This window comes from Ursus americanus, chromosome 21, assembly GCF_024610735.1.
Source record: "Ursus americanus isolate L20-20 chromosome 21, mUrsAme1.1.p, whole genome shotgun sequence".
NCBI classification, from domain to species: Eukaryota; Metazoa; Chordata; class Mammalia; order Carnivora; family Ursidae; genus Ursus; species Ursus americanus.
Genome location: NC_142147.1, coordinates 52821917 through 52847437, shown reverse-complemented (window position 1 = coordinate 52847437; position 25521 = coordinate 52821917). Strand labels below are relative to the sequence as shown.

General features: G+C 51.8%; 2 protein-coding genes across 3 annotated transcripts; both read left to right on the top strand.

The window, feature by feature from the left end:
- The first annotated feature begins 3623 nt into the window (after positions 1-3623).
- On the top strand, positions 3624-12256 carry KLK6 (kallikrein related peptidase 6). Of its 2 annotated transcripts, none has more exons than XM_045775126.2 (7): positions 3624-3723; positions 4446-4496; positions 4882-4929; positions 5254-5410; positions 8358-8605; positions 9733-9869; positions 11559-12256. In XM_045775126.2, the coding sequence occupies exons 3-7, from the start codon at positions 4884-4886 to the stop codon at positions 11709-11711; spliced, it is 741 nt and encodes a 246-aa protein (XP_045631082.1). In that variant the 5' UTR covers positions 3624-3723; positions 4446-4496; positions 4882-4883; the 3' UTR covers positions 11712-12256. The 2 variants fall into 2 exon arrangements, with proteins under 2 accessions (XP_045631082.1, XP_045631081.1); XM_045775125.2 differs by having other exon boundaries at positions 4351-4496.
- A 5272-nt stretch (positions 12257-17528) lies between these two features.
- On the top strand, positions 17529-24604 carry KLK5 (kallikrein related peptidase 5). The gene is made up of 5 exons (XM_045775201.2): positions 17529-17601; positions 19419-19683; positions 20476-20732; positions 20859-20992; positions 24180-24604. The coding sequence occupies exons 1-5, from the start codon at positions 17529-17531 to the stop codon at positions 24333-24335; spliced, it is 885 nt and encodes a 294-aa protein (XP_045631157.2). The 3' UTR covers positions 24336-24604.
- Positions 24605-25521: the final 917 nt, after the last annotated feature.

Here is a 25521-nt window from a genome sequence, read left to right as displayed (position 1 = left end):
AACCACTGTATATAAGTCTGGAGGTGGGGGGCACCTGGGTGGCTCAGTTGTTAAGCATCTGCCTTCAGCTCAGGGCCTGATCTCAGGGTCCTGGGATCGAGCCCCGCATCGGGCTCCCTGCTCTGCTGGGAGCCTGCTTCTTCCTCTCCCACTCCCCCTGCTTCTTCCTCTCCCACTCCCCCTGCTTGTGTTCCCTCTCTCGCTGGCTGTCTCTCTCTCTGTCAAATAAAGAAATAAAATCTAAAAAAAAAAAAAAAAGTCTGGAGGTGGGTTGGTTTGCAATGACTTGGGATAGAACTTTTGTTGGATTTTTAAAAATAACTTCTTTTCTCTTTGGGCAGACAATACAAAATAGTAGTCAAGGGTGCTGACTCCAGAACTAGGTTTTTTGGACTCCAGCCCCAGTTCAGGTATCTACCAGCTACTTGCACGTTACTGCTCCGTCCCCCTTCCTTCATCCCTGAAGTGAGAGAAGTAACACCTATTTCCCAGGTCTTTTATGAAGGTTAAATAAATTTAACTGACACAGAATAAGCTTTCAGTGAGTTTTGGTTCTTTTCTTTTCTTTTCTTTCTTTCTTTTTTTTTTTTTTTTAACTTTAGATTAGAAGGTGTGGAAAAGGGGCGCCTGGGTGGCACAGCGGTTAAGCGTCTGCCTTCGGCTCAGGGCGTGATCCTGGCGTTCTGGGATCGAGCCCCACATCGGGCTCCTCCGCTGGGAGCCTGCTTCTCCCTCTCCCACTCCCCCTGCTTGTGTTCCCTCTCTTGCTGGCTGTCTCTCTCTCTGTCAAATAAATAAATAAAATCTTAAAAAAAAAAAGAAGGTGAGGAAGACTCTATTTATTTATTTATTTTGTATTATGTTACGTTAGTCACCATGCAGGACATCGGTAGTTTTTGCTGTGGAGTTCCATGCTGCCTTGTTTGCGTATGATAGTGATTTCTGGCACTTTTTCCTGCTTACACTCTCACAAAGTGCTCTTATACCACGTTTTCTTTATTGAAGGCATTTGTGGAGCATATCAATGTTGGGAAAAATATCCCGTAAATCCTGACGTGTGGCACGTGGCAAGGGCAAAACCATAAAGGTCACTGGCAAAGGCCGGCAGTTGGGGACTTCATTCTCTCTCTTAGAGGTTCTTAGAGGCGGAGTCCCTCCCCACCTATCACCTCCCTCCTTCCCCATGAGGCTCTCAACAACTCCTCCCGAACCCTCCTATCCCCCATTGTGCTAAGGGACACCCAAAGATGGGCCACGTCCGCCTCCGTGTTGGAAGTTGAGTTCCAGTCCAAAAGGTCCCACCGTTTCCTGGCTGTTGGATGTGGAGCAAGTAACTTCCTTCTCTGAGTCTCAGTTTTCTTTTTTTGTAAAATGGGAGTGGGTGTAATGAAGACATTTAGTCATTTGGTCAACATTTCCTAAGCCTTCCTCAGGTCCCGTGAGGGCACTTGGGACACGGAGCGGGGGTGAGTCAGCCTCAGCGCCTGCCCTCAAGGAGCTCACGGTGCAGTGGGGGGAGACGGACACGGATCCAGATGCTCACGGTGCAAGGCGTCTTGAAGGACGCACCTGCTGTGGGAACTCGGGTGAGAGAGTGACTAACCCAACTGCAGGGGGTGGAAGTTGGGTGGTGTTCAAGCGAAGGCTTCCTGAAGGAGACGATGGCTAAGCAAAGACTTGAAGGACAAGTTGTGGTCAGGAGAAGGTGAGAAGAGCATTTGGAGAGGGGGAATAGCATGCACGAGGCCCAGAGGTGAGAGAGCAATCTTCATGGCTGGGGCATGAGACCCGTGGGCAGAGCAGGGCTGTGCAATGTGGCAGCTGCTCGCCGCGGTGGCTCCTGACTCGTGGAATGTGGCAAGTTTCAACTGACACGTGTTGTGAGTGGAAATCACACCGGAGTCCAAACATTTACGACGTGCAAAATAAGATGACAAACTATCTTTAAAATGTTCTTATTTTGATTTCACATTGCGATTTTGGATGTATTGGGTTAAAGGAAATACTAAAATGAACTTCTGTTTCTCTCTCTCTCTTTTTATTTTTACTGTTTTTTAATTATTATTTTTTAAGTAGGCTCCATGCCCAGTATGGAGCTCAACACGGGGCTTGAACTCATGACCATGCGATTGAGATCTGAGCTGAGATCATGAGTCAGCAGCTTAACTGACTGAGCCACCCAGGAATCCCACTCTTTTACTATTTAAAAAAAGCGTGGCTACTAGAAATTTTAAAAGTGCATGTGTACTTGGCAATGTATTTCTGTTGACCAGGGCTGCTGTGGATGCCAAAGGTCTTCCAACACTGGCTGAGGGGCTGGGACTTTGCCCCGGAGTGATGGGGGAGCCAGGGCAGAGCTATGAGCAGGAGAGGAGCAGGGTCAGCTCTGGGTGCAGGAAGCCCCCTCTGGGGTCAGGTGAAGGATACAGAGAAGGGGCAAGAGCCCAGGGTGATGGTCCAGGTGGGAGAAGATCAGGTCTGAGCTGGGGCTAGGGTCATGGGGACGGAGAGGAGATGGTGGGCCGGGCTGTAAGCAAGGCAGCCTGGTGTCTGGGAGGATGGTGGGTTCTGAGAAGATGCCGAGTTCAGTGGGAACGTGAATGTGAAGGGCCTGGGGGAGGTTGGAGGCAGGGGAACAGCCCTAGAGTATGTCGAATGCCAAATATTGATGTTCATCCCCCAGTGCCGGGCCCGAGCTGCTACTGAGATGGACATTACTGATATGGGTTGTCCTTATCTCCCGTGACTTCCTTGCATGCTCCTTCTCGTGCCCGGTGCTCACCACGTCCATCCTCATCTCCTTCCCCGCGGCCGCCACACGCCAGGCCTTCTCACCTTGCTTCTGACCAACACCCAACACTGGGCACAGCTTTTGGGGTCCAACTTTGCAGGCACCTCCTCAAATCCTCCTGGATCTCTCCATAACTGCCAGGGCCCCCATCTCACACTCCCACATTGCTCTCAAGTGTTCTTGCGTTCCTGCTTGTTTCCAAGTCTCTTCCTAAGTGTTGCATCTCATGGGAAACCCTCCCGTGTCCCACTGGCTTCCCCACTGCTCCCCACACCATCCCTCTGGCTCCCCAGGGGCCTAACTCCGCTTCTGGGCAGAAGCGTATGCTTCTCCTGGAAATGCAGGGGAAGCCAGGGGAGGATAAGCACACGGAGACGTAGAGAATGTCAACAGAGAGTCGGAGAATTGGGAGGAAGACAGAGAGAGATGGGGAAAAGGGCAGAGAGACAGAGACACAAGTAGAGCCTGAGATGAGCACAGGAAAACATGAGAGAGAGAGACAGAGAGAGAGAGAGAGGTGTGCAGACACCCCCACCACGGCCAGGGACAGAGGTGGACAGTGAGACCTCACAGGTGGGCAGGCTTGGAGCAGGGGGACCAGGACTGTCAAATGTTCTGATATCCGGCAGAAGTGGGTAGACAATGAAAGGACAGCCACAGGACTGTCAGAAAGGGACAAAGGGAAGCTGTTGACACAGCCGCCCGCCTGCCCGGAAGAGAGGTTGAGAAACGGAGCTGCTGGGAGCATGGCACTGGGTGCTGGGGGTGGACAAAGCCCGATTGTTTGAGGCCCCTTTCCCCACAGCGCTGGGCCGCACCCCAGCCCAGGGCAGGGGCGAGTGCCAGCTTGGTGACACATGCTTTCTCACTGGCTTGCTGGCTACGGTGGGGACACGGAGGTCGTCAGCACCCACAGAGGGACTTACGGGCAGGTGCGTGAATCACCCCAACCCCACTGACCCATGTGGCCTGGTTTTCAGTGCCCGAAGGCAGCAGACCCAGGAGTCTGCAGGCCTAGAATGCTCACAGACAGAGGTGAGGGGATTCCTGCATGCCAGGGGACACTGTTCGCTTGCCTGGGTGTTGGTCCTCAGATCCCTTCTTGCTCAAGGACCTAGAAGTCTAGGGACTGAGAACAAGCACCCATCTTTCCTCCTTTAGACTCCAAAGTGCAGGTGCCCAGGTCCTTCTCCTGAAGGTCTAGAATTCTAGGCCCCCTCCCCTCCTCCCTCAGACCCAGGAGTCCAGGCCCCCAGTGCACTCAGGGACTGGCGCTCCCCTCCCTGGAAGGCCGGTCAGGGGTCACCAGGAGCAGAGCCACGGGGATATGGGGATGCAAGGAATGTGTGTGGGAGGTCTGGGTGAGGAGGAAAGGGTGGGGCGGCCTCCTGGGGAGACAGGGGTTAAAAGGAAGCACCAGGAGTGTCTGTGGACAGGAACAGCCTCTTCCAGGGAGGCCAGGAAGCCCAGGTGTCTGTCTAGCCTGGGCCCCACAGCCCGTACATCCTCTGCGGTCTGTCTCTCCGGCTCTGGCTCCTGGGCATCCTCTCTGCTTTCAGGGTCCTGTCTCTCCCCACAACTCCCTGCATTCCTGACTCTCTCTGCTCCTGTGTCTGTCTGCCTGTGACACGTGCTGTCCCCATCCCAACCCAAGAACTCCTCGGCCAGGAGTCCTCTGGACCCCCAGGCAGCCAGCCCCCAGCAGGTAAGATCACACTGCACCCCAGAACCTCCAGGTGCGGGGGTGAGTGACACAGTGAGCACAGAAGAAAAATCCCATGGGGAGGGAAGAAGGTCCGGACCCCTCCTGGGCCATCCCCTCCTGTCGGCAGGTAGGCACCCTGGAGCCCAGAGAAGTAAGAGACGCAGAATGTGAACCACAGACCACCATGCGTGGTTCTGGGTTCTTACTCAACCTGCCTTCATGGGGCCTTCATGGGAACGGAAGACATGGTTAGCGTGACAAGAGGCCAGGGGAAGGATGGAGGTCAAGGGTCAGGAGAGCGTGGAGGCTGGGGAAGGGGAGGATAAGGAGGGGCCTTGAGGGGGTCAGAGAGAGGAACTGAAGAGCACTTGGTTTCCCTTCTCAGGAATGGGCATGAAGAAGCTGATCGTAGCCCTGATCCTTATGGCTGCAGGTGGGAAGAAAGGGGGTGGGGTGGGGCAGTGGGGGGGGGCAGGTAGGGGCTGCTGATGGGAAAGTTTGGAATTGGGGAGGGGGATTCACACAGGTATGGAGGTGGGGTAGGCTTGGAGTGAGGAGGAAGCAGGTGGGGGGCTAGGTTAGGGATGGGGGTGCAGACAGGAAAAGGGCGGGAGGTGGTCTGGAAGGTGGGGAAGAATTTGAGGATGGGGGTGGGGAGGAGATGACCTGGAACAATGGGACGGCATTGGGGTTCACAATGGGGGATTTGCCTGGTGTCTCCAGACCTCCTCCCTGACTCAGACCTTTCCTCTCTCAGCCTGGGCAGAGGAGCAGAATAAGGTGCTGCACGGTGGACCCTGTGAGCAGACGTCTCACCCCTACCAAGCTGCCCTCTACACGTCAGGTCACTTGCTCTGTGGAGGGGTCCTCATTCACCCGCTGTGGGTCCTCACCGCGGCCCACTGCAAAAAACCGTGAGTCTCCATGCCATGAGTGAGGCGTGGTTGCCATGGGACCCCGGGGGTGTCTTACAGATTTCAGGCATAAAGTGACACACACATCCCCCTGTCCCAGCACGAGGCCATCTGACAACCAGGTTCATCTGGCCAGTACTTAACTGAGCATTAAATATCCATCAGGCACGGTTTGAGGCCCCGGATATAGCAGTGAAGAAAACAAGCAAAACTGCTGCTTTTATGAACTGACCTTCTAACTGGGGAATCAGACAGTGCAGAGCCCTGTAGACAGCGATGGAGTGAAGGATTTCAATCTAAGTGAGGTGGGAAACCACTGGAAAAATTCAGTCAGGGAAGCAGCAGTATGTGATTTACATTTTTAAAAAACATTTCATTTATTTATTTATTTACTTGTCAGACAGAGAGAGAGAGAGAGCACAAGCAGGGGGAGTGGCCGGCAGAGGGAGAAGCAGGATCCCAGCTGAGCAAGGAAAGTGGGCTGGGCAAGGGGAGATGAAGGGATGCATGCACATAGAATGACCTAGGACGTTGGCTTGGACCAGGGGATGAAGGATAGTTGAAAACTTTGGGAGGTGTTTTGAGACCAGCAGGACTCGGTGATGTGGGATGGAAGCAGCAGGGCTGACCGCCAGGGATTTGACTCAAACGAGTGAATGTTCTGCTGTGTCTCTGTGAGCCAGGGGAGAGGGAAATAGAACCAGTTTGGATATGGGCAAAGGAGTGTCAGCATTTGCTCTAGCCAAGGTGAGTCTGAGATACCAGGGAGACGTCCAAGAAACATGAGGGTAGGTTCCTGGTGCCCAGAGGAGAGGTCAGACCTGGAGGTAAACATCAAGGGGTCATCCACAAATAAGTGGTATTTAAACACAGGACGGGATGAGATCATTCAAAAAGCGGGCATAGGTAGAAAAGCAGAGGGACCAGGTCTAATCCTCAGGGCACTAATGATCACTAGTTAGGTTAACAGTTGCCATTTTGTTCAACGCTAACTATCAGCCCGGCGCTGAGGTAAGCAGTTTATATACATTTCCTGGAATCTCCACAAAAGGGACTCCTGGCCCCATTTTGCAGATGAGAATACTGCTCAGAGAAGTAGTAAGTGGCAACTCAAGTGTTTGGAAATCAACATGTGCCACTTCCTAGTGTGGGGGGAGGGGTCTAATCATGCAAGGTTATGGACTCCAGGACCTCATGATGGTTCCCCCACCCCCACCCCCGTGCTTGGGGAAACTCGGCTTCACTCCCACTATTCTCATTCATCCATTTGGTGCACACTGATCAAAGCATCTGCTAAGTGCCAGAGCTGGGCAGTGGGGATTCAACAGTGGATGAGAGAAATACACAGTCTCTGCCCTTAGGAACACAGGAGCAGAAAGGCACAGAACGATAGTCATTTAACAAATGAGCCCTCAAAAAATCATATAATTACAAATCACCCTAAGTCCAGTGAAGGAAAAGAACAGGGATGGCTTCCTGAGCGAAAAGAACAGAGTACCTGCTAATTTAGATGGAGGAGGTGTTAGGAAGGACCTTCTGGTGAGATGAAGTCCAGGCTGAGGCATGGAAAACGGGAAAGGGTAGACATAGGAAGAAGGGGGAATGAGCATTCGGAGCAGAAGAAATGCAGAGACAACGTCCCTGAGGTTGAAACGATCTGGAGTGTTCAAAGAAAGTTACCAGTTCGCAGCAGGGCAGAGGATGGTGGAATGAGTTTTATTCCAAGGGCAATGGGGAGCCACGGGAGAATTTTGAGCAAGGGAGTGACTCTTTGATCCATTTCACAAATATTTGTTGGATGTCTATCATAAATATGATGGACACAGGTCTAGACCCTGAGGATGAACAAGACCAAAATCCCATCTCGATATTCTAGAGCTGTGCTGCCTGATGCTGTAGCCAAAAATGGGCAATTGGCCAATTAAATTTACATTAAGAAAAATGCGATGAGATGACAAATCCAGGAGCCATGCGTCAAGTGCTCAGGAGCAGCCTGTGTCTAGTGGCCACCATATCAAACAGCTGCCTGATTGAGGAAGTTCTATTGGACAGTGTTGCTATGGTAGGAGGAGAGACAATAAAATAAGTAAATATTTAACAACACAAAGATAGTATATCAGATGGTGATGGTAGATTCTTGGATGACAAAGAAAACAGGGAGAAAGGACTTGCCTGGTAGGGTAGATATTTGCATTTTAATTGGATCATCTGGGAAGGCCTCACGCAGAAGGTGATATCTGAAGGAGGTGAGGGAGGAAGCCATGCAGGTATGTGGGGGAAAGAGTTACTGACAGAGGGAAGAGCCAGTGCAAAGGCCCTGGGGTGAGAGGATGACTCATGCAAGGTGGGAAGCCGGTGTGCCTGGAGCAAAAGGAGAGAGGAAGAGAGTGGGAGGATATCTGAGAGGTGATGGGGGCAGGATGTGCAGGACCTTGTGGGCCAGGGTGAAAACTTCAGCCTTTACTCTGAGTGAGATGGGAGTCATGGAAGGGTTCGGAGCAGAGGAGGGACAAGAGGAGGTGGGATATTTTATGTTGTTAAAATTTCTCTGGTTGTTTTGTGGAGGATAGACTGTGGAGGGGCAAACACAGAAACAAGGAGTCCAGTGAGGTGCTTACTGCCATAGTCCCAGTAAGACATGATGGCTCCAGACCAAAATGGTAGCAGTGGGGGAGGTGAGAAGTGGTCACATCCTGGATATACTTTGGAGAGCCAAAAGAACTTCTGGGCAGCTTGGATGTGAGGCATGAAACAAAGAGAGTCAAGAATAGTCTCCAAGGTTATTCTGGAAGGATGAAGTTGTCCTTTTCTGAGCTGGGAAGATTGTGAGAACAGGCCAGATGGTTCATGGTACACCAGGCCACCCCCATCTCCCTTCGCAGCCCTTTCTGGAGTCTCAGCTGCAGCCCAAGGGCTCCAGGTAAGACCCAGCCCTCCTCTTTCCCAGGAATCTTCAGGTTTACCTGGGGAAGCACAACCTTCAGCAAAGGGAGAGTTTCCAGGAGCAGAGTTCTGTTCTCAGGGCCGTGGCCCACCCTGGCTACAATGCTGCCACTCACGACCAGGATATCATGCTGTTGCGCCTGGCTCGACCGGCCAAATTCTCTGAACGCATCCAGCCCCTCTCCCTGGAGGAGGACTGCTCAGCCAACCACAGCAGCTGCCACATCCTAGGCTGGGGCAAGACAGCAGATGGTCAGTAGGGGGAGGGTGATGGGGAAGCAGGTCAGTGGGGGGCAAGCTATGGAGGAGGTGGGCTAATAGTGAGGACCAATAGGGCAGTGTGTCAGTGGGGAGGATTGGCAAATATGGGAGTTGAGGGAACGAATGAACAGCCGGTGGAGAAAGTAGACCCATGGGTGAATGGTATGGAGAGATAGGCCGTAAGATGAAGGATCAATGAAGAGGGAGGGTCAGTGGGGAGATTCAAATCAAGAAGGAGGCCAATGATGGAAAGGGACCAATCAGGATGCACAGATGATCAAGAAGAGATAATGGAGGAGGGACTAATGGAAGAAGAGAGATTAATAAGGCAGGGCAGCAACTGAAAGATATGAATTGAGAGTGCAAATGGGGTGGAGAGAGATAATGGGGAGGAACCAACTGAGGAAGGGTCAGTGGTCAAGAGGAGTCACTAGAGGAGGGACTGGTGTAGGAACAAGTCCAGTAGGTCAACAGGAACCATGGAAGGTAGTTGGGTCACTGAGTGAAGGGCCAAAAAAGGAAGATGGACCATTGGAAGAAGGGCGAATAGGAAGGGAGAACCTATGGGGGAGGACGGGCTCATTGAGGAAAGGACCAACGAGGGGGGTGGACCTCTGGATTAAGGCCCAATAAGAAGGGAGAACCAATGGAAGAAAATGGGACCAGTTACGAAAGGACCAATGGTCAAGTGTTGGCCAATCAGGATGAATCAACAGGAAAGAAGGGTCCAATGAAGGATGAAAGGGTGGAGGAGAGACTAATAGAAGAGAATCTAGAGGTGAGCTGGAACTACTGAAGAAGGTGGGACCAGTGAAAGAGACAAGTAGAGGCAGGACCTGAGAGAAAGGGAAAACCAATAAGGAATGAGGACTAGTAGAGGAGGGGCAATTAATGAGGAAGACAGGCCAATGGGAGGAAAGAATGATGTAAAGAGGGACCAATCAGGAGTCAGGGCCAAAGGAAATGGGCTTTTATGAATGAAAGACAAATAGGAAGAAGGAAACCAGTGGGAAATAGGGACCAGTAGGGAAGAGAGAACTTAAAGAGGTTGGAAGATCACTGGGGAGGACGTGGGAAGGACAGGCTGCGAAGTTAGCCTGGCCCATCTCTCTCTGCAGGTGGTTTCCCTAACACCATCCAGTGTGCATACATCCACCTGGTGTCCCGTGAGGAGTGTGAGCGTGCCTACCCCAGCCAGATCACCCAGAACATGGTGTGTGCCGGAGATGAGAAGTATGGGAAGGATTCCTGCCAGGTGAGGCCACCAGGACCTTCCCGTTACATAGCCAAGAACAGAGACAGGAAGAGAGAAACACACAGACCCAGACAGAGCTTTACAGAGACATGCTGGGCGAGAATCCCAGGGAGAGAGTCTCAGTTGGACATTCAGAGACACAGCGAGGAGCAGGCAGAGATATAAAGACAGCCGGCAGAGACAGGAAACGCAGAGACAAGCGTAGAGATAGAGAGATCAAGAACCAGAGAGACACAGCAAGGAGGCAGATGGTGTGAGGGAACTGTCCTTCCTCACACAGGGGACTGTCCTGTTGGACATGACCAAGCTCTGGAGGCGGGCGGACCACAGCTGGGGAGAGACAGGGCTCCATCCCCACTCCCAAATGCTTCCTTTAAGTTGGGTTTTTTTGATTCCCCATCATCCACTGGGTCTCTCCTGTTTATGCCAAAATTTACTCCAGTGCATTGACGGACCTGAAGAGACCTATCAAGAGGGAGAAAGAGACAGAGCTAAGAACAGTGATACATAGCAACTTTTCTCTCCCCAGTTTTGTTGAGAATCCATCAGCATCCATACATCAGTGTAGAAGTTTCAGGTGTATAGCGTGATGTTGGACTTCCGTTTGTGCGGAACGATTCCCGCAGTCAGTTAACACCCAACATCCCGTGTAGACTCAATAAGAAGAGAAAGCAAAGCAAAGAAACAGAAAAGAAAAATTTTCGTTCCTTGTGATGAGAGCTCTTAGGATGTATTATCTTAACAACCTTCGTAGATGCCACACAGCGGTGTTGACTACAGTTACCATGCTACACATTACATCCCCGGTACTTACCTTGTAACTGGAGGTTCATTCTCTTTCTTAGGTCTCTTTCTCTCTCCTTCTGTCTCTTTACATGTACATTGGCATATATAAACATAGCTATGATATGAATAGATTTATATAAATATAATGCTTATGTAATACAAATGTAATACCATGCACTCAATGTTTTATTATATATATTTATAAATATATATAAATATATATATTACATATAAATATATAAATATATTATATTATATATAAATATATAATATATAAATATATATTACGTATATGTATATTTTTTTCTATCTCTCTCTCTGTCTCCACCTCACTCTGGACTTCTGCCTCTCTCCACACCTCTCAGTCTCTGTTCTTCTTCCTTTAAAAAAAATGTTTTTTTAATTTATTTGACACAGAGAGAGCACAAGCAGGGGGAGCAGCAGAGGGAGAGGGAGAAGCAGGCTCCCCCCTGAGAGGGGGGCCCAACACAAGGCTCTCAGTCTCTGCTCCTAGCGTTATTCTTTTTCTTTTCTTCTATCCACACCTCTCTGGATCTTGGTGTTCTCTATTTCTCTGTGTTTCTGAGTCTCCCTCCCTCAGACTCTCTATTTCCCTATCTGTGACTGTGTGTGTGTCTGTCTCTCTGTCCCCAAGTCTATCCATCTCTGAGTGTCTCTCCCTCTCTACATGACTCTATGTGTCCTTCTGTCTCCCTGTCTGTCTTTCTTTTTTAAAGATTTTATTCCTAAGTAATCTCTACACCCAATGCAGGGCTTGAACTCACAACCCTGAGATCAAGAGTCACATGCTGTACTGACTGAGCCAGCTAGGCGGCCCTGTCACTCTGTCTTTCTTTTCTCTCTGTGTGTTCCTGTAACTGATTCTCTCCCTCTTTCCCACAGGGCGATTCTGGGGGTCCGCTGGTGTGTGGAGACCGTCTCCGAGGCCTTGTGTCATGGGGGAATGTTCCCTGTGGATCCAAGGAGAAGCCAGGAGTCTACACCGACGTCTGCAGATACGGCCACTGGATCCGGAAGACCATTCAGGCGAACTAACCCTGACATGTGACATCTGACTCTTGACCTGTGGCCCCCACTTGTTGGCTCCAGAATATCTCTGACCAAGACTTTGCCTTCCCCCCACCTGCATAGATCCAACCCTTAATGCTTAATAAAAGCAGTGACGTGACCGTACAGATTCACCCTGGTTTTACCCCAGTCCCATCCTTGCATCACGGGGGGCAAGTGGGTACGTGGGCTAAGGTCTTACCCCATCACTAAGAAAATACAGGAACACCCCTTCCAAGCATCTCTCCGTCCCTGGTTATTCCATGGGCTCTACTTCGTCCTACAGGGGAGTGGTCACGAGTCCGGCAAAACCTGGGTTGGAATCTCAGCTCTGCCCCTCGCTGGTTGTGCACCCTTGGGAAGGGCCTCCCCTCACTGTGTAGATGTTCTCATCTGTAAAATGAAGATAATAATAGTAGGTTCCTCATAGGGCGGTAGTTGTCATTGGGAGGATTCAAGATTTCCAACGTGTGAACACATACAACAGTGCCTGGCACACTCGCTTGAGCAATAAAGAGCGGATTTTATTCTTAGCGGTGCTTTTGCTTTTATCCCACGTCTGTCTCTTTCAAGTCTAGATATTCTTAGTTCCCTTTGACTCCTCAATTTCATTTCTCCTCCCCTCCAGGAAGACATCCGTAAGCACTCCACCTTGTGCTAGCCTTCACGGTGGCTCTCTCCCCTAAACCCCTTTTGTAGAGGTGAAAGACGTAGGGGGAGAGGGCTGGGAGACCACACTGTGTGGGTAGGGGGTGGAAGAGAAGGTGGGAGAGCAGAGCAGGGCCTAGATCCCAAAGGACGTCAGACCCCAGGTTGAGAGGACGAAACTTTCTCCTGAGGGCAGTGGGGAGCCATGGAAGGCTTGTGAGCAAGAGCAGCGCTGGGACCTTGTACGGGATGGACCAAAGGGGAGAGACTGGAGGCCAGGGAGGAGGTTGAAGTGACAGTGTAGGGAAAGAAGGGGGCTGAGCTGGGACCAGGTGGTCAGGAGAAGGCGGCTGCCTATGAAGTCACGGTATGGAGAGGGTTGGGTTGATGACGTTCATGGTCATAGAGGGGACAACCTGTAGAAAGTCCTGGGGATGTGAGAGCACCTGGTGTGCCCCAGAGATGGCAAATCAGCCAGGATGGTGGAGCCGGGGTTTGAGGTGGGAGAAGGGGGTGGGATGGCTGGAAGCGTAGGTCAGTGGACGATGGTGCCGACCTTGAGTGCCAGGAAGAAGCACTTGGCCTTGAGAAAACAACAGGGTCCGATCTGCATACTAGAAAGATCTTGCTGCAGTCCATTCGAGGGGACAGCAATGGGCAGGGAGGAGAAGAGGCTGGAGTTCCCCAGAGAAATGAGGGGAGCAGACAGGCCCAAATGGGCAAGGCCCTACGGCTGCTCCCACAGACATGCACCACGCACGGTCCCTAACTGATGTACGTGCCTCTACCCCCAAGGCCCAGGGCTGTCCCTGTCCTCAGAGAAGGGACACTGCATCATCTGTGAGGAAGGCACAATATCTTCTAAGCCAGGGGTCCTCCCAGGAAGGAAGGCAAGGGGGACAGTTAGGGGCTTCCAGATAGAGAGAGAGAGAGAGAGAGGGAAAAGACAGCCTTACATAGGGGCTGGATTTAGGAGCAAAGAAATATTTGGGAACAGAGGGAGGATCGGAGACAACAATTCATTAGTTTCGATATTTATTGCAACCATATTTTTGCCCAGGGCAGCGTAGAAAGAAATCAGACTTTATGAAACAGAGCAAACACATCCTAGATGTTTAGGGTCAATCGTGTGTCATTCTGAGACGGGAGAGTTATGTGGTCTGAAGACAGAGGGAGTATTTTAAAAGAACGGAGTCCCTCAGTTGCAAAGATCTCCGGATTTGGAGGAAAAGCACATGTCTTAAGAACTGAAGTAAGGTGAAAGTTGATCAAGCCATGGGATGGAAGGGAGTGGCTGATTTTTATGTGTGTGTGGAAATACTAAGTCATGTGAAGAGCCTGGGCCCGCCTTCACCAATCCCTTCTAAAGGTTTTAGATGGTAAACAGGGCCACGAAATGCACCAGAGTCACCAGGAGGAACCAGTCAACCCCTGTCCAGAGCAAAATCAACTTCAGTTAATGAAGAAAGAATTATCTTCTTTAAGGGATACGACGAATAACAAACACTTACTTAGTACATGCCAGGCACTGGTCTGAGGGCTTTATATATTAACGCATTTAATCTTCACAGCACAACTAAGAACTAAGTACCACTAAGTACTGTTCCAATGTTCCAGATAGGGAAACTGAGGCACAGAGGCTCCGTGATTTGCCCAAAGTTTCACAGAGAGTAGTTGGCCAAGCCGGCATTTTTTTTTCTTGAAGATTTTATCCATTCATTTGATGGAGAGAGGGAGAGAGAGAGAAAGCACAGCAGGGGGAGAGGCAGGGGGAGAGCGAGAAGCAGGCTCCCCGGTGAGCAATGAGCAATGAGCCCAAGGCGGGGCTCGATCCCAGGACCTTGGGACCATGACCTGAGCCGAAGGCAGTCGCTTAACCGACGGAGCCACCCAGGTGCCCCCCCGCCCCAAGCGGCGTTTGAATGCCAAGGGCTTGGTGCCAGAGTTTCAGGTCCTGACTGCTCGGCTGTAGGGCAGTCCTCTTTCAATTCTGGTACTTTCTCAAGTTAAGCATAGTCATGTTTCAAGGCTTAACATGAATCTTGTTTTTGAAGCAGACTCTCTGCATGCTCGAATGTCTAGGAGAATTTCACCTGCTACAGAGACAATCTCCTGACGTCAGCTTGAAATGCGTCATCGGGCTGTGATTTTTCAGTTGAAGTCACACCAAATTTGTAGCCAGTGCTGGAATACTTGGAAGAATATTACATTGGTCATATTTACACGTGTCATATGCATAGATGTATAAATTCACCTTAATGTTCTGGAAGGTTTGTCTAAAAACTGAAGGGCTTCCAGAAGATTGAATGTGTTGGTTTTAGACATGTAGTTTAGGGGCTCCTGGGTGGCTCAGTCGGTTAAGCATCTACCTTTGGCTCAGGTCATTTTCTCGGGGTCCTGGGATCGAGCCCTGAGCTGGCCTGCTTCTCCCTCTGCCCCTCACCCTGCTTGCTCTCTCTCTCTCTCTTTCAAATAAATCAAATCTTTAAAAAAATAGAAATGTAGGTTACAATGTTTGAAGAGACTTAATTAACTGAGTTTGTAAATGAGACCAAACATTACTGTAAAGATCTAGAATAAAGAGGCATATTAGAATTAAAAGGGTTGCAAGCCAACCTTGAAAGATTAAGGAAGGAGTGGGTTGCTGGATTTGTCACTTCCCTGTGTGCTCTATGAACCCCGATAATCAAAATACACCTCAGAACAGTTTTCTCCCCCCTGTACCCTGAAATCAGCCTAAGGGCTCTGGTTCAGCAGGTGCCCGCTTACAGAAATGAGCAATTCGGCTCGGTTCTGCCCTCAAGGAATGCGAGTTCCACGAGGACAGCAGCATCTCCAGGAGTCCCTGTCCACTTTGTTCACGGGGCCGGGGGGGACCTCAGTCTGGCACACAGGACTGCTCAGGAGAGAGGTGCTGAGTAAATGCTTGGCTCCTACGTCCCAGCGGGTCAGAAACTTGGAGATAGAGTTAGAGAAGGATTCAGAGAGAAAGAAGAGCCCGAATGGAGAAGAAGTCGGGAGAGGCAGCTGCAGATGGCCCAGGACGGGTAAGACAGAAGCCACCTTTTGGGATCCCCACCCAGTGCCCCATTTCCCAAAGGGCCAGGAGCCACCCACCCCCTATCCTGGCCTCTTGGCCTCTTTCCCCATCTACAGGTGGCCCTGCCCAACCCTCTCACCCACGCCCGGCTGCACCAGCCCAGCCAAGTCCTCTGCAGGGGGCCCCCAGACTGAACCCCTACCCCGTTCTGCCCTGTGGCACCAGTCCCAGGGTGAGGGGCAGGAGGAGGGAGGAGGGATCCCTTTGCCAAAGTGGCCTGAGTCTTCTCCACCCCAAATGCAACGCAAGGGAGACAGAAGGACACAAAGATACAGAGATACAGATACTTGCAGCCAGTGACAGGGGGTGGGGGGAGGGACAGAGGGACAGAATGGTGCAGATGCAGAGACAGAAACAGAGGGAGACTGAGAAGGATAGAGTCACAGAGGAAAGAGAGGTAAACAGAGAAGGAAAGGTACAAGAGAGACTCTGAGGTATAGAGACAGAGACTGAGAATCCCAGACACAGAAAGGGAGTGATGGATATGCTCGCTGTCGGTGGTGATGTGTGTCAGAACGCATCAAAACCTGGGGCGCCCAGGTGGCTCAGTCGTTAAGCGTCTGCCTTCGGCTCAGGTCATGATCCCAGGGTTCTGGGATCAAGTCCCGCATCGGGCTCCCTGCTCAGCAGGAAGCCTGCTTCACCCTCTCCCACTCCCCCTGCTTGTGTTCCCTCTCTCGCTGTGTCTCTCACTGTCAAATAAATAAAATCTTAAAAAAAAAATCTCATCAAATCCTACACATTAAACATGCACAGTTTATCGTACCCCAATTCTACCTCAAAGTGGTTAAAAAAAAAAAAAGCAGAGAAGTAAAGGAAAATAAGACCAGAATTCTTTTTTTTTTTTTAAGACCAGAATTCTAAGGTATGTTTGATGTATGCACCACTCAGAAGCATTAAAAAGAGGGGAGGGGTGCCTGGTTAGCGTAGTGGTTAAGCGTCTGCCTTCGGCTCAGGGCGTGAACCCGGCGTTCAGGGGATCGAGTCCCACATCGGGCTCCTCCTCTGGGAGCCTGCTTCTTCCTCTCCCACTCCCCCTGCTTGTGTTCCCTCTCTCGCTGGCTGTCTCTCTGTCACATAAATAAATAAAATCTTAAAAAGAGAGAGAGAGAGAGAATCAAGAGACACAGATAATGGGTGAGGGTTAGAGACACAGAGAAACAGAGAGGGAGGGACAGAGAGAGAGACGCGTGGAGACACAGGGAGAGAGACAGGGATTCCCAAGACAGAAGGTGGAGAGAGAGATCCGAAGGAGACACTTGGTGGGCACGTCTCACGTTGAGATAGACTCAGAGAGATTCAGAGGGAAGCAAACACAGAGATGCAAGCCTGCAAGAGTTTGAGAACAGACAAAGATGGGAAGATGACAAAGTGGGATGGAGAGAGGCAGAGTGAGTGAAGAACACGGAAAATAAAGAAAAATCCAGGCACCAAGAAGAGCGCCCAGAGCTGGTGAGAAGCGTGAGCTCGAGGCTGGATAGAAGGGAGTCCAGGGCAGGGTGGGCCAGCCCCGCGGAGACCCTTCCCCATCCCCCCCACCCAGGGAAGTAGGGAGTGGCCTTCGGGACTGGGTGGGGGGTGCTCTGGGGGCGGAGGTGGGGGGAAGCAGGAGGAGTGATTGCTGAGGCCTGGCAGGGCGCCTCACTCCCTGGGAATGCGCCCCGGGGATCAGTGGGTGGTTATAACTCAGGAGGAGGTGGCTGCAGGACGGCACAGGCCTGAGAAGTCTGTGGCTGAGCGGGGAGCGGGTTCCCCACCCCCTACCTGGGGGACTCGGCAGGTGAGGCCTGGGGAAGGGGACAGGGAGGGAGAGGGGTCTGCGTCTGGCTCTGGTCTCCGGTGCACCCCTGCTCTCTCTTGATCCTCTCTCTTTGCCCGACTGGAGGGCGCCGGATATCTGCTCCTCTGAAATCTGTAGTCTCTGGGTTGGGGGCAGTGTCCTTGCGGTTCCTTTCTGCCCTGGGAAATGGGGCAGGGAAGGAAGGGAGGTGGGGTAAGGGCCCCCAGAATCACCCGGGCTTCCCTGCCCTCTGTCCTCCCCACAGGGTGCAGTGGCCATGGTTCCAGCAGGACACCCCTGGACGTGGATGGTCGGCGCCCTGATCACAGCCCTGATTCTGGGGGTGACAGGTAACCAGAACCCCTGTTGTGTGCCTGCCGACTAACTGTGGGTGGGGCTGTGGGTGACTGTCTGAGGGACATTGGAGTGTTTGTCCCAGGGAGACTCTGTGATAGGGTACGGCTCCAGGACAGGGTGACTGTGAGTCTGTGTCCGTATTCGTGTCCGGGCGACTGTGTGTGGCTGTGTGCCTATCACTGTGTGTGTGTGTGGGGGGTGCCTGTCCCCACATCAAGTGACTGTCTGTAACAGGTGCACTACCTTGGAGGCTGTGTGTGTGATTGTGGGACTGGGTGTGTGTGCACTTAGGATCGTGTGTGTCTGTGCAGGTCATTGTATGCACGTCATGTGCGTGACCGTGCGTGACCGAAGGTATCTGGAGTTCTTGTCCCTGTGTCACCAGATTGCATGCAACACAAGTGCTTGTTATGGTGCAAACATGCCACTGTGTTTGCAGGTAACGGTTGGGGCTGCGTGACTGCGGCCGAGGGCAGGGCTATGCGTGGCTCTATCTGGGCTGTGCGACGGCTGGAGGTTTTCTATGTCCGCGTGACAGTGACTGCGTGTTTATAGGGGACTGTCTGTGTGATGGGGCAGCGGTGTGGGTGGAGTTTCCGTCCCTGCCTTAAGGGATTGGGCGTGCTGAGGTGGCTGTCACTCAGACGGTGGCTGTGCGAAGACGGATGATGCCAGGTCACATGCGCTGTGCCCTCCCGGGCTTACTGAGCATAATACTGTCACCGTGCCCACGTGCCTGTGTGCAGAGGAGCGGTGCTGGTCTCTGCAGACGCGTACACGTCCCTGAGACACTGCGTGCGTGCCTTAGAGCTCGGGACTGTGCGTGTGTGCTTATCGGTGACGGCAGTTGCGTCCGTGTTTCCAGGAGCGTGTGCGCCAGGGCTTGGCATCTGTGGGTCATCAGCAAGAATAGGAACGAGTACACGGACTATGGGGGACTGGCGATGGAGTGGGGTGTCTGCGTCTGTGTGTAGGGGGGAAGGTATTGCCAGGAGGATTCAGGAGGTACCTTCGTGTTTGAGAATTCAAAAAATCAGTTCTGCTCTGTCGACACCGCCACCGGGCCCCTCTAGCTGAGCACTTTCCTGGTTCTGTTCCCCCAACTCTCCCTCCGCCCTGGGGCTCTGACTCTGCCCGCCTTTTCTCAACCACACTGCTACTCCAGACTTTATTCACAGTCAGGGTCCCCTTGGGCAGTGCACCCCCCACCCCCGCAAGCCAGGCCCCACCTCGATGGCTCTCCCCATTTGGGCCACGGTCCACTTCCGGTCCTGTCTACCCCTCCTAAAACCCGGTCCCTACCTCCTGGCCCTAAGGCAGGGCTCTTTATAGACTCGATCTCTCCACGTGACCCTGGCCTCTCAAACTGCCCCCTCCGGCCCCGACCTCACTCGCTGAGGCCTGACCCCACTTCTTGAGCCGAGGTCCCACCACTAAAGCCCTGGTCACGGGCCCATTCCTAGGCTCCAGCCCCTGAACCTTGGCTCCGCCCCTGGGATGGTCCAACTTTACCTTCCTTGGCCCCGCCCACTGAGCTCTAGCCCCTCCCAGGAACCCTGAAGTGCATCAGAGTTCCGTAAACCCCTGATCCCGGACTCTTTCCTTGAGCTCTAAGCCTTGCCCCTCTTCACAGGTCTTACCCTTAGACTCCAGACTCCGCCCCTAAAGCCCTGGGCCCGACCCCTCCTCGTTATAAGAGTCTTTACGGGGTCCGATGACCTCTGGAGGGTCCCACCTCTTGGATCTAAGACCCACCCCCTGAGCCCAAGCTCCGCCCCGATCCCAAGCCCCGCCCGTTTTCTGCCCCCAGAGCCTGTTCTTGCAAATGATGTTACCTCCTGTGAGAACCCCTCCGACCCTGGGCCCTCTGGAAGCACCCGGGACACTGGAGCTGGGGCCGAGGAGGACACCAGGGCAGAGGAGGGCAGCAGCAGCCGCATCGTGAATGGGACCGACTGCGAACTGCACGCCCAGCCGTGGCAGGGGGCACTGTTGCTGCAGCCCAACCAGCTCTACTGCGGGGCCGTGCTGGTGAACCCGCAGTGGCTGCTCACAGCGGCCCACTGCTGGAAGCCGTGAGTGGGGCTCCAAGAGCAGGGCTGGACAGGGCAGGGGCGGGGTGCAGGGGCGTGGAGGTGAGTGTGGGGCGCGGATGAGAAAGGGGTGCAGTTGGGATGGGATCAAGGATGGAGTTGGGGTGGAGAGTGGGGTTAGACTGGGGAGAAGGTTGTGGTAGCGGGGTGGGAGTTAGAGATGCGGTGGATTTGGGGTGAGGAGTGTGTATGTCGAGTGGTTGGGAATGGAGATGTGATTCAGAGTGGCTTTCGAGTTTGGGGTGAGGTAGGGCAAGATGAAGGTGGTGTTAGGATTGGAAATAGCTGTGGGGTTGAAGATGGCGTTGGGATTAGCTTTACGAATGGTACTGGAGATGGCTGGATTTGGAGTTGGGGATGCATGTGTTGATGGGTTGGGGGTGGGTGAAGAATCAGGGCGAGGGTCAGGGATGGGAATGGGTTGGCTGTGGGGCTGGGCAGGCCTATGCTGATGGTCTGGAACGGAGATGCCATCAGGAGAATTGGAGATGGGTGGAGATCCACGGGGATGGGTTAGGTCTGGGGGCAGAAATGGATGTAGGATTGAGGATGGGGTTGGGATGAGAGTTATGGGGGGGTTGGAGGTGGTTGGATTTCAGGTTGGGGTGGTTAGATCAGGGCTGGGAATGCAGATGTGGTTTCTGTGTGGCGAAAGGATTCGGGTTGGGGATGGGATGGGGTGGAGTCCGGGTTGGGACTGGATTTGGGGTATGCTCGGCACTGCATATGGGCACAGGGGTCGGGGTGGCTGGTAATCTGCACCATCTTCTATAGATTTTACAGAATTCGTCTCGGCCACCATTCCCTGTCGCCCATTTATGAAGCTGGACAGCAGTTGTTCAAGGGGATCAAATCCATCCCCCATCCTGGCTATTCCCATCCCGGCCACTCCAATGACCTCATGCTCATCAAACTGAACAGAAAAATCCGTGAGACCCAGGCCGTTAAGCCCATCAACATCTCCCCCCACTGTCCCACGGCTGGGACCAGATGCCTGGTTTCTGGCTGGGGAACTACCAGCAGCCCGCATGGTGAGCGTCCGGGTCCCTCTTGATGCCCACCCGTGTCTGCCTTCTCCCCCTTCTCTGCCTCCGAGCACTACCCCTCCCCATCCTTCTCCGTTGCTCACGGTGGCCCCCTCTGTGTGTTTCTGACAGTTAAATTCCCCAAAGTCCTCCAGTGCTTGAACATCACCGTGCTAAGTACCAGCAGGTGCAGGAAAGCCTATCCAGGACAGATAGATTCCACTATGTTCTGCGCCGGCGACAAGGCGGGCAGAGATTCCTGCCAGGTAAGACTCAGGACTTCGGCATTCATGCTGCGAATACACCCCAAGTGCCAACTGTGTAAGCTGAAAGCTTGCTAAGGGCTGGGAACACAGCCCTGGCCAGGAGAATTATAATGTGAGTCATACATGTCATTTTAAATTTTCCAGTAGCTACATTTTAAAAAGTGAAAAAGAAGCAGGTAAAGTTAGCCATTTGAATAATAAGTTCTATTTAACCCCACGTATTCCAAGTAGCATGATTTCAAAATGTAGTTAATATAAAACAATTATAAATGAGATATGTTACATTCTTTTTTTTTTAATAGTAAGTCTGTGAAAGCCAGTGTGCATCACATGACAGCATATCTCAATTTGGGCTAGCCATGTTTCAAGCACTCAAGAGCCCCATGTGACTACTGGCTATCATATTAGACAGCACTGGTCTAGAGGGAGAGACCGAGTCTGCTTTATATGGTTGGGCAGGTTGTGCACTGCATACAGATATCACAGCTAAGGGGGCAATCTTCATGTAATAGACATCACAGTGTTGTCTATTTATTTTAGCAAATTTCAAGCAGATGGCAGGTAAATATCTTGTTCCAACAAAATCTATAGTATAAAAGTGTTCTGACAAATGCTAGTAAACTGTCTTGAGGAAGGAAAACAAAAACCTTTGCCAAGTATTTGAAAAAAGAGAATATTAAAAAAGAGGCTTGATTGCAAGCTTGTTGGAAAGGCTGGAGGGGCAAAAAGGTAAAAAACCCCAATGGTCAGGGCGCCTGGCTGGCTCAGTCAGAAGAGCGTGCCATTCTTGATCTCAGGGTTGTGAGTTCAAGCCCCACATTGGGTGTAGAGATTACTTAAAATAAAATAAAAAATAAAAAAAAAATTTTAGGGGCACCTGGGTGGCACAGTTGTTAAGCGTCTGCCTTCGGCTCAGGGCGTGATCCCAGAAACCTGGGATCGAGCCCCACGTCAGCCTCCTCTGCTGGGAGCCTGCTTCTTCCTCTCCCACTCACTCTCCCTGCTTGTGTTCCCTCTCTCACTGGCTGTCTCTCTCTGTCAAATAAATAAATAAAATCTTTAAAAATAATTTTTTTAAAGCCCTATGGTCAAGAAAATGCATAAACGGGGTAATTTCAGGGAATGATAAAAAGCATGCAGAAAATAAAACATAGTTTTATGATAGTGAGTGACGAGGGGCAATATTCAAAAGGGACTGAAGACTGAATGATGCAAGGGAGCCAGCCTTGCAAAGGTTAAAGGAAAGAAAAGCATGTGCAAAGGCCCTGAGGCAGGGAGGAGTTTGGCTGGCTCAATGGACAGAAAAAAACAGAACGTTTGGGGGACTGAGTGGGGGGAGTGGATGCAGTTAGAGTTGAGCCTGGAGAGATGGGTGGGGGCCAGTGTTCAACAAATATTCCTTGATTCCCAATACAGAGCTTCTCTATGTCCTCATGGAAGCTCTATCTGTTAAGGATGACAGAAATTAAAATTAAACTGTTGCAGGGATCAGGATCCTTCCCTGTATTCAGGCCCTCAAGCGTTCTAGAAGGATGTAAACTAAGGCTCTCTCTGCTGGCAGGACGAACACTTCAGTGCTAAGTAAGCTATGGCCTCAGACAGCACTCCTGTCCCATTCTGATGGCTGGGAAAGGGTCCCTCCCCCCAAATTTTACAAACCTGAGGATTATAGCAACTTCCTGACATCATCCCTGTCCCCATGCAATAAGGAAACACACACATCCGGATAGAGGTGTGGGCGGAGGGATTTTTATCAGAAGAAAGCACATCTCATTCAAATGTCAGCATTTGTCAAAAAGATTTTTATTTTTAAGTAATCTCTACCCTCCCCCCCACATGGGGCTCAAACTCGACCTCGAGTTCAAGAGTAGGGCGGTCCACCAACGGAACCAGCAGGTGCCCCTCAAATGTCAGCATTTAAAACCATCTAGCTTTTCGGGAGCCAAGCTTAGCCCTTGTTTTTCATTTTGCAGACCTCAGTTAGCTTTTCATACCAGCCTGTGGTCAGGGTGTGGCCACTCAGAGCAAAAAGTAATAACACTAATACTATAATAATAATAACGCGGGACCCTGCTTTCTGTGGTTCACATCCATCAGCTCATTAACTCACTTCATCATTATTATTATTTTTAAAGATTTTATATATTTATTTGACAGAGAGAGACAGCCAGCGAGAGAGGGAACACAAGCAGGGAGAGTGGGAGAGGAAGAAGCAGGCTCTTAGTGGAGGAGCCCGATGCGGGGCTCGATCCCAGAACGCTGGGATCACGCCCTGAGCCGAAGGCAGACGCTTAACGACTGAGCCACCCAGGCGCCCCTCACTTAGTCATTATTATTAGCTCTATTTTACAGACGAGGAACCAAGCTCGGGGCAGTTAACCAACTGCCTCTCAAAGGAAACTCTGCCAGGATATTAAACAAAATATAACGAGAAAAATCAAATGGCAAGAAGGTTGAAATTTAGAGGTGCGGGCAGGCAGGCTCTTTTGCCTTGAAACTGCTAACAGGGAAAGAAGTCGGGCTCTGGATTTCTTTATAACTGATACTAGTATCTTGCATAAACATACGTAAGAAATGACGGTAAAGACTGATGAGTGTTATTATAAAAGGGTAGCTGCAGGAGTTTGGGGAGATAAGGACGGGCACCCCAAGGAAGCAGTCCTCAACCTGCCCGCCCCCGGGGGACACAGGACAGTGCCTGGCGATAGTTTGGGTTGTCCTGGCCGTGCCTGGGGGAGGAAGGGGGTGCCGGGCATCTAATGCATAGAGGTCAAGGATGTTGGTGAACAGCTTGCAATGCACAGGACGGCCGCCACAGCAAACAGTGATCTAGACCCAGTGTCAGTCGTGCCCAGGGTGAGAAAGCCTCACCCTTCAGGGGCCAAGAGCTGCCTCTCTGCAAAGGTGAGGTGTTAGGCACAAGACGGATTGATGGCAAGGGTGGGCGAAGAATGAGGAAGGGAAAGGAAGCCATGGCAGGAGTGGTCAGCAGAAGAAATACGGTGTTCAAAGGCTGGATGAGAGAAAGACAAATAGGGACACAGAGACCTAGTGAGGGAGACACACAGAAGAGGTGGCATTGCGGGGAGAGGACCAACGGAACTCCTGCCGCCCTGGCCCTTCTTCACCTGTGTGTCTCCCTCTCTCCCCACATCTCTGCCTCTCTGAGCTCCTTTCTCCTCCACAGGGTGATTCCGGGGGGCCTGTGGTCTGCAATGGCTCCCTACAGGGCCTCGTGTCCTGGGGAGACTTTCCCTGCGCCCAGCCCAACAGACCCGGCGTCTACACCAACCTCTGCCAATTCACTAAGTGGATCAAGGACACCATCCAGTCGAACTCATGAGGCATCCCAGGACCCCACATTCTGGTGTGCCCCACCCTCCGCCGTCCTCACTCCTGCAAGGACCATGACACTCTCTCCAGCGTCTCCCCAAGACTCCTGGAATCAGGCCCCCCCCCTTCCCCAGCCCTGGGCTGACCCTGTCTTTCCAGTCAGGTCCTAGAGGCAGTTTCCCAGAAGAACCAAGGTGTGGGCCGCCCCTCAGTTTCCCCCACGCTTCCTTCCACAGCCCCAGAGGCTACCCTTGTTCTGCAGCTTTGACCCAAATTTGGTCCCAGAAATAAAGCATCTGAGGAGAAGCGGGCTGTGTATGTGGTGTTCCCCACCCCCTGAATGACCAGGCAGCCAGGAACAAGTCACTTCTCCCCTCTGCACTGCCGCGTGTGCTCTTTGGGGGTCTTTCACTTGCAAGAAACAGAGATCCACGCAAGCTGCTTTGCATTTTCTTCACAAATATTGATCAAGTGAGTATTTTGTGAAAGGAAGTTTAACAATTTCCTGCCTCACAGAGCTCCTGTTCTCCTAGGGGAAGGCCGACAGTAAAGAGGCAGATGAATGGGTTACATACGATATGAATAAAATGAGCACAGAGCAGGAGGCAAGGGGACTGTTGGGGCCTATTTATACTGGATGGTCAGGGAGGGTGTGGGAGGGCTGTATAATGCCTCACCCGCGCCCCCACGATGTCCACAGCCAAATCCCTGGAACCTGGGAATATGTGGCTTTATACGGCAGTGAGATTTCACAGGTGTGATTAAGGATCTCGAGATGGAGAGATGATCCTGGATTTTAAGGGTTCTTATAAGAAGGAGTTGGGGTGTGGGGCGCCTGGGTGGCTCAGTCCCCGAAGCGTCTGCCTTCAGCTCAGGTCATGGTCCCAGGGTGCTGGGATCGAGCCCCGTATTGCGCTCCCTGCTCAGTGGGGAGTCTGCTTCTCCCTCTTCTCCCCACTCATGGTCTCTGTCGCTATGTCTGTCTGTCTCTCTCTCAAATAAATAAAATATTTTTTTTAAAAAAAAGGAGTTGTGGGAGGGACAGTGAGAATGAGAGAGATATTGGAAGATGCCGCTGAGCCGGTTCTGAAGGTGAGGGAAGGGGCCATGAACGTAGGAATGTAGGTGGTCTCCAGGAGCTGGAGAAGGCACAGGAATGGATTCTCCCTCGGAGCCTCCGGAAGGAATTCAGCCCT

Bases quoted from the DNA above. Each gene is read 5' to 3' on its own strand.
- KLK5 (XM_045775201.2), top strand. From the start codon at position 17,529: ATGGTTCCAGCAGGACACCCCTGGACGTGGATGGTCGGCGCCCTGATC. The intron at 19,684-20,475 runs GTGAGTGGGGCT...CATCTTCTATAG, and splicing joins GCGGCCCACTGCTGGAAGCC to ATTTTACAGAATTCGTCTCG. The intron at 20,733-20,858 runs GTGAGCGTCCGG...TGTTTCTGACAG, and splicing joins AACTACCAGCAGCCCGCATG to TTAAATTCCCCAAAGTCCTC.
- KLK6 (XM_045775126.2), top strand. From the start codon at position 4,884: ATGGGCATGAAGAAGCTGATCGTAGCCCTGATCCTTATGGCTGCAG. The intron at 5,411-8,357 runs GTGAGTCTCCAT...CCTCTTTCCCAG, and splicing joins GCGGCCCACTGCAAAAAACC to GAATCTTCAGGTTTACCTGG. The intron at 9,870-11,558 runs GTGAGGCCACCA...TCTTTCCCACAG, and splicing joins ATGGGAAGGATTCCTGCCAG to GGCGATTCTGGGGGTCCGCT.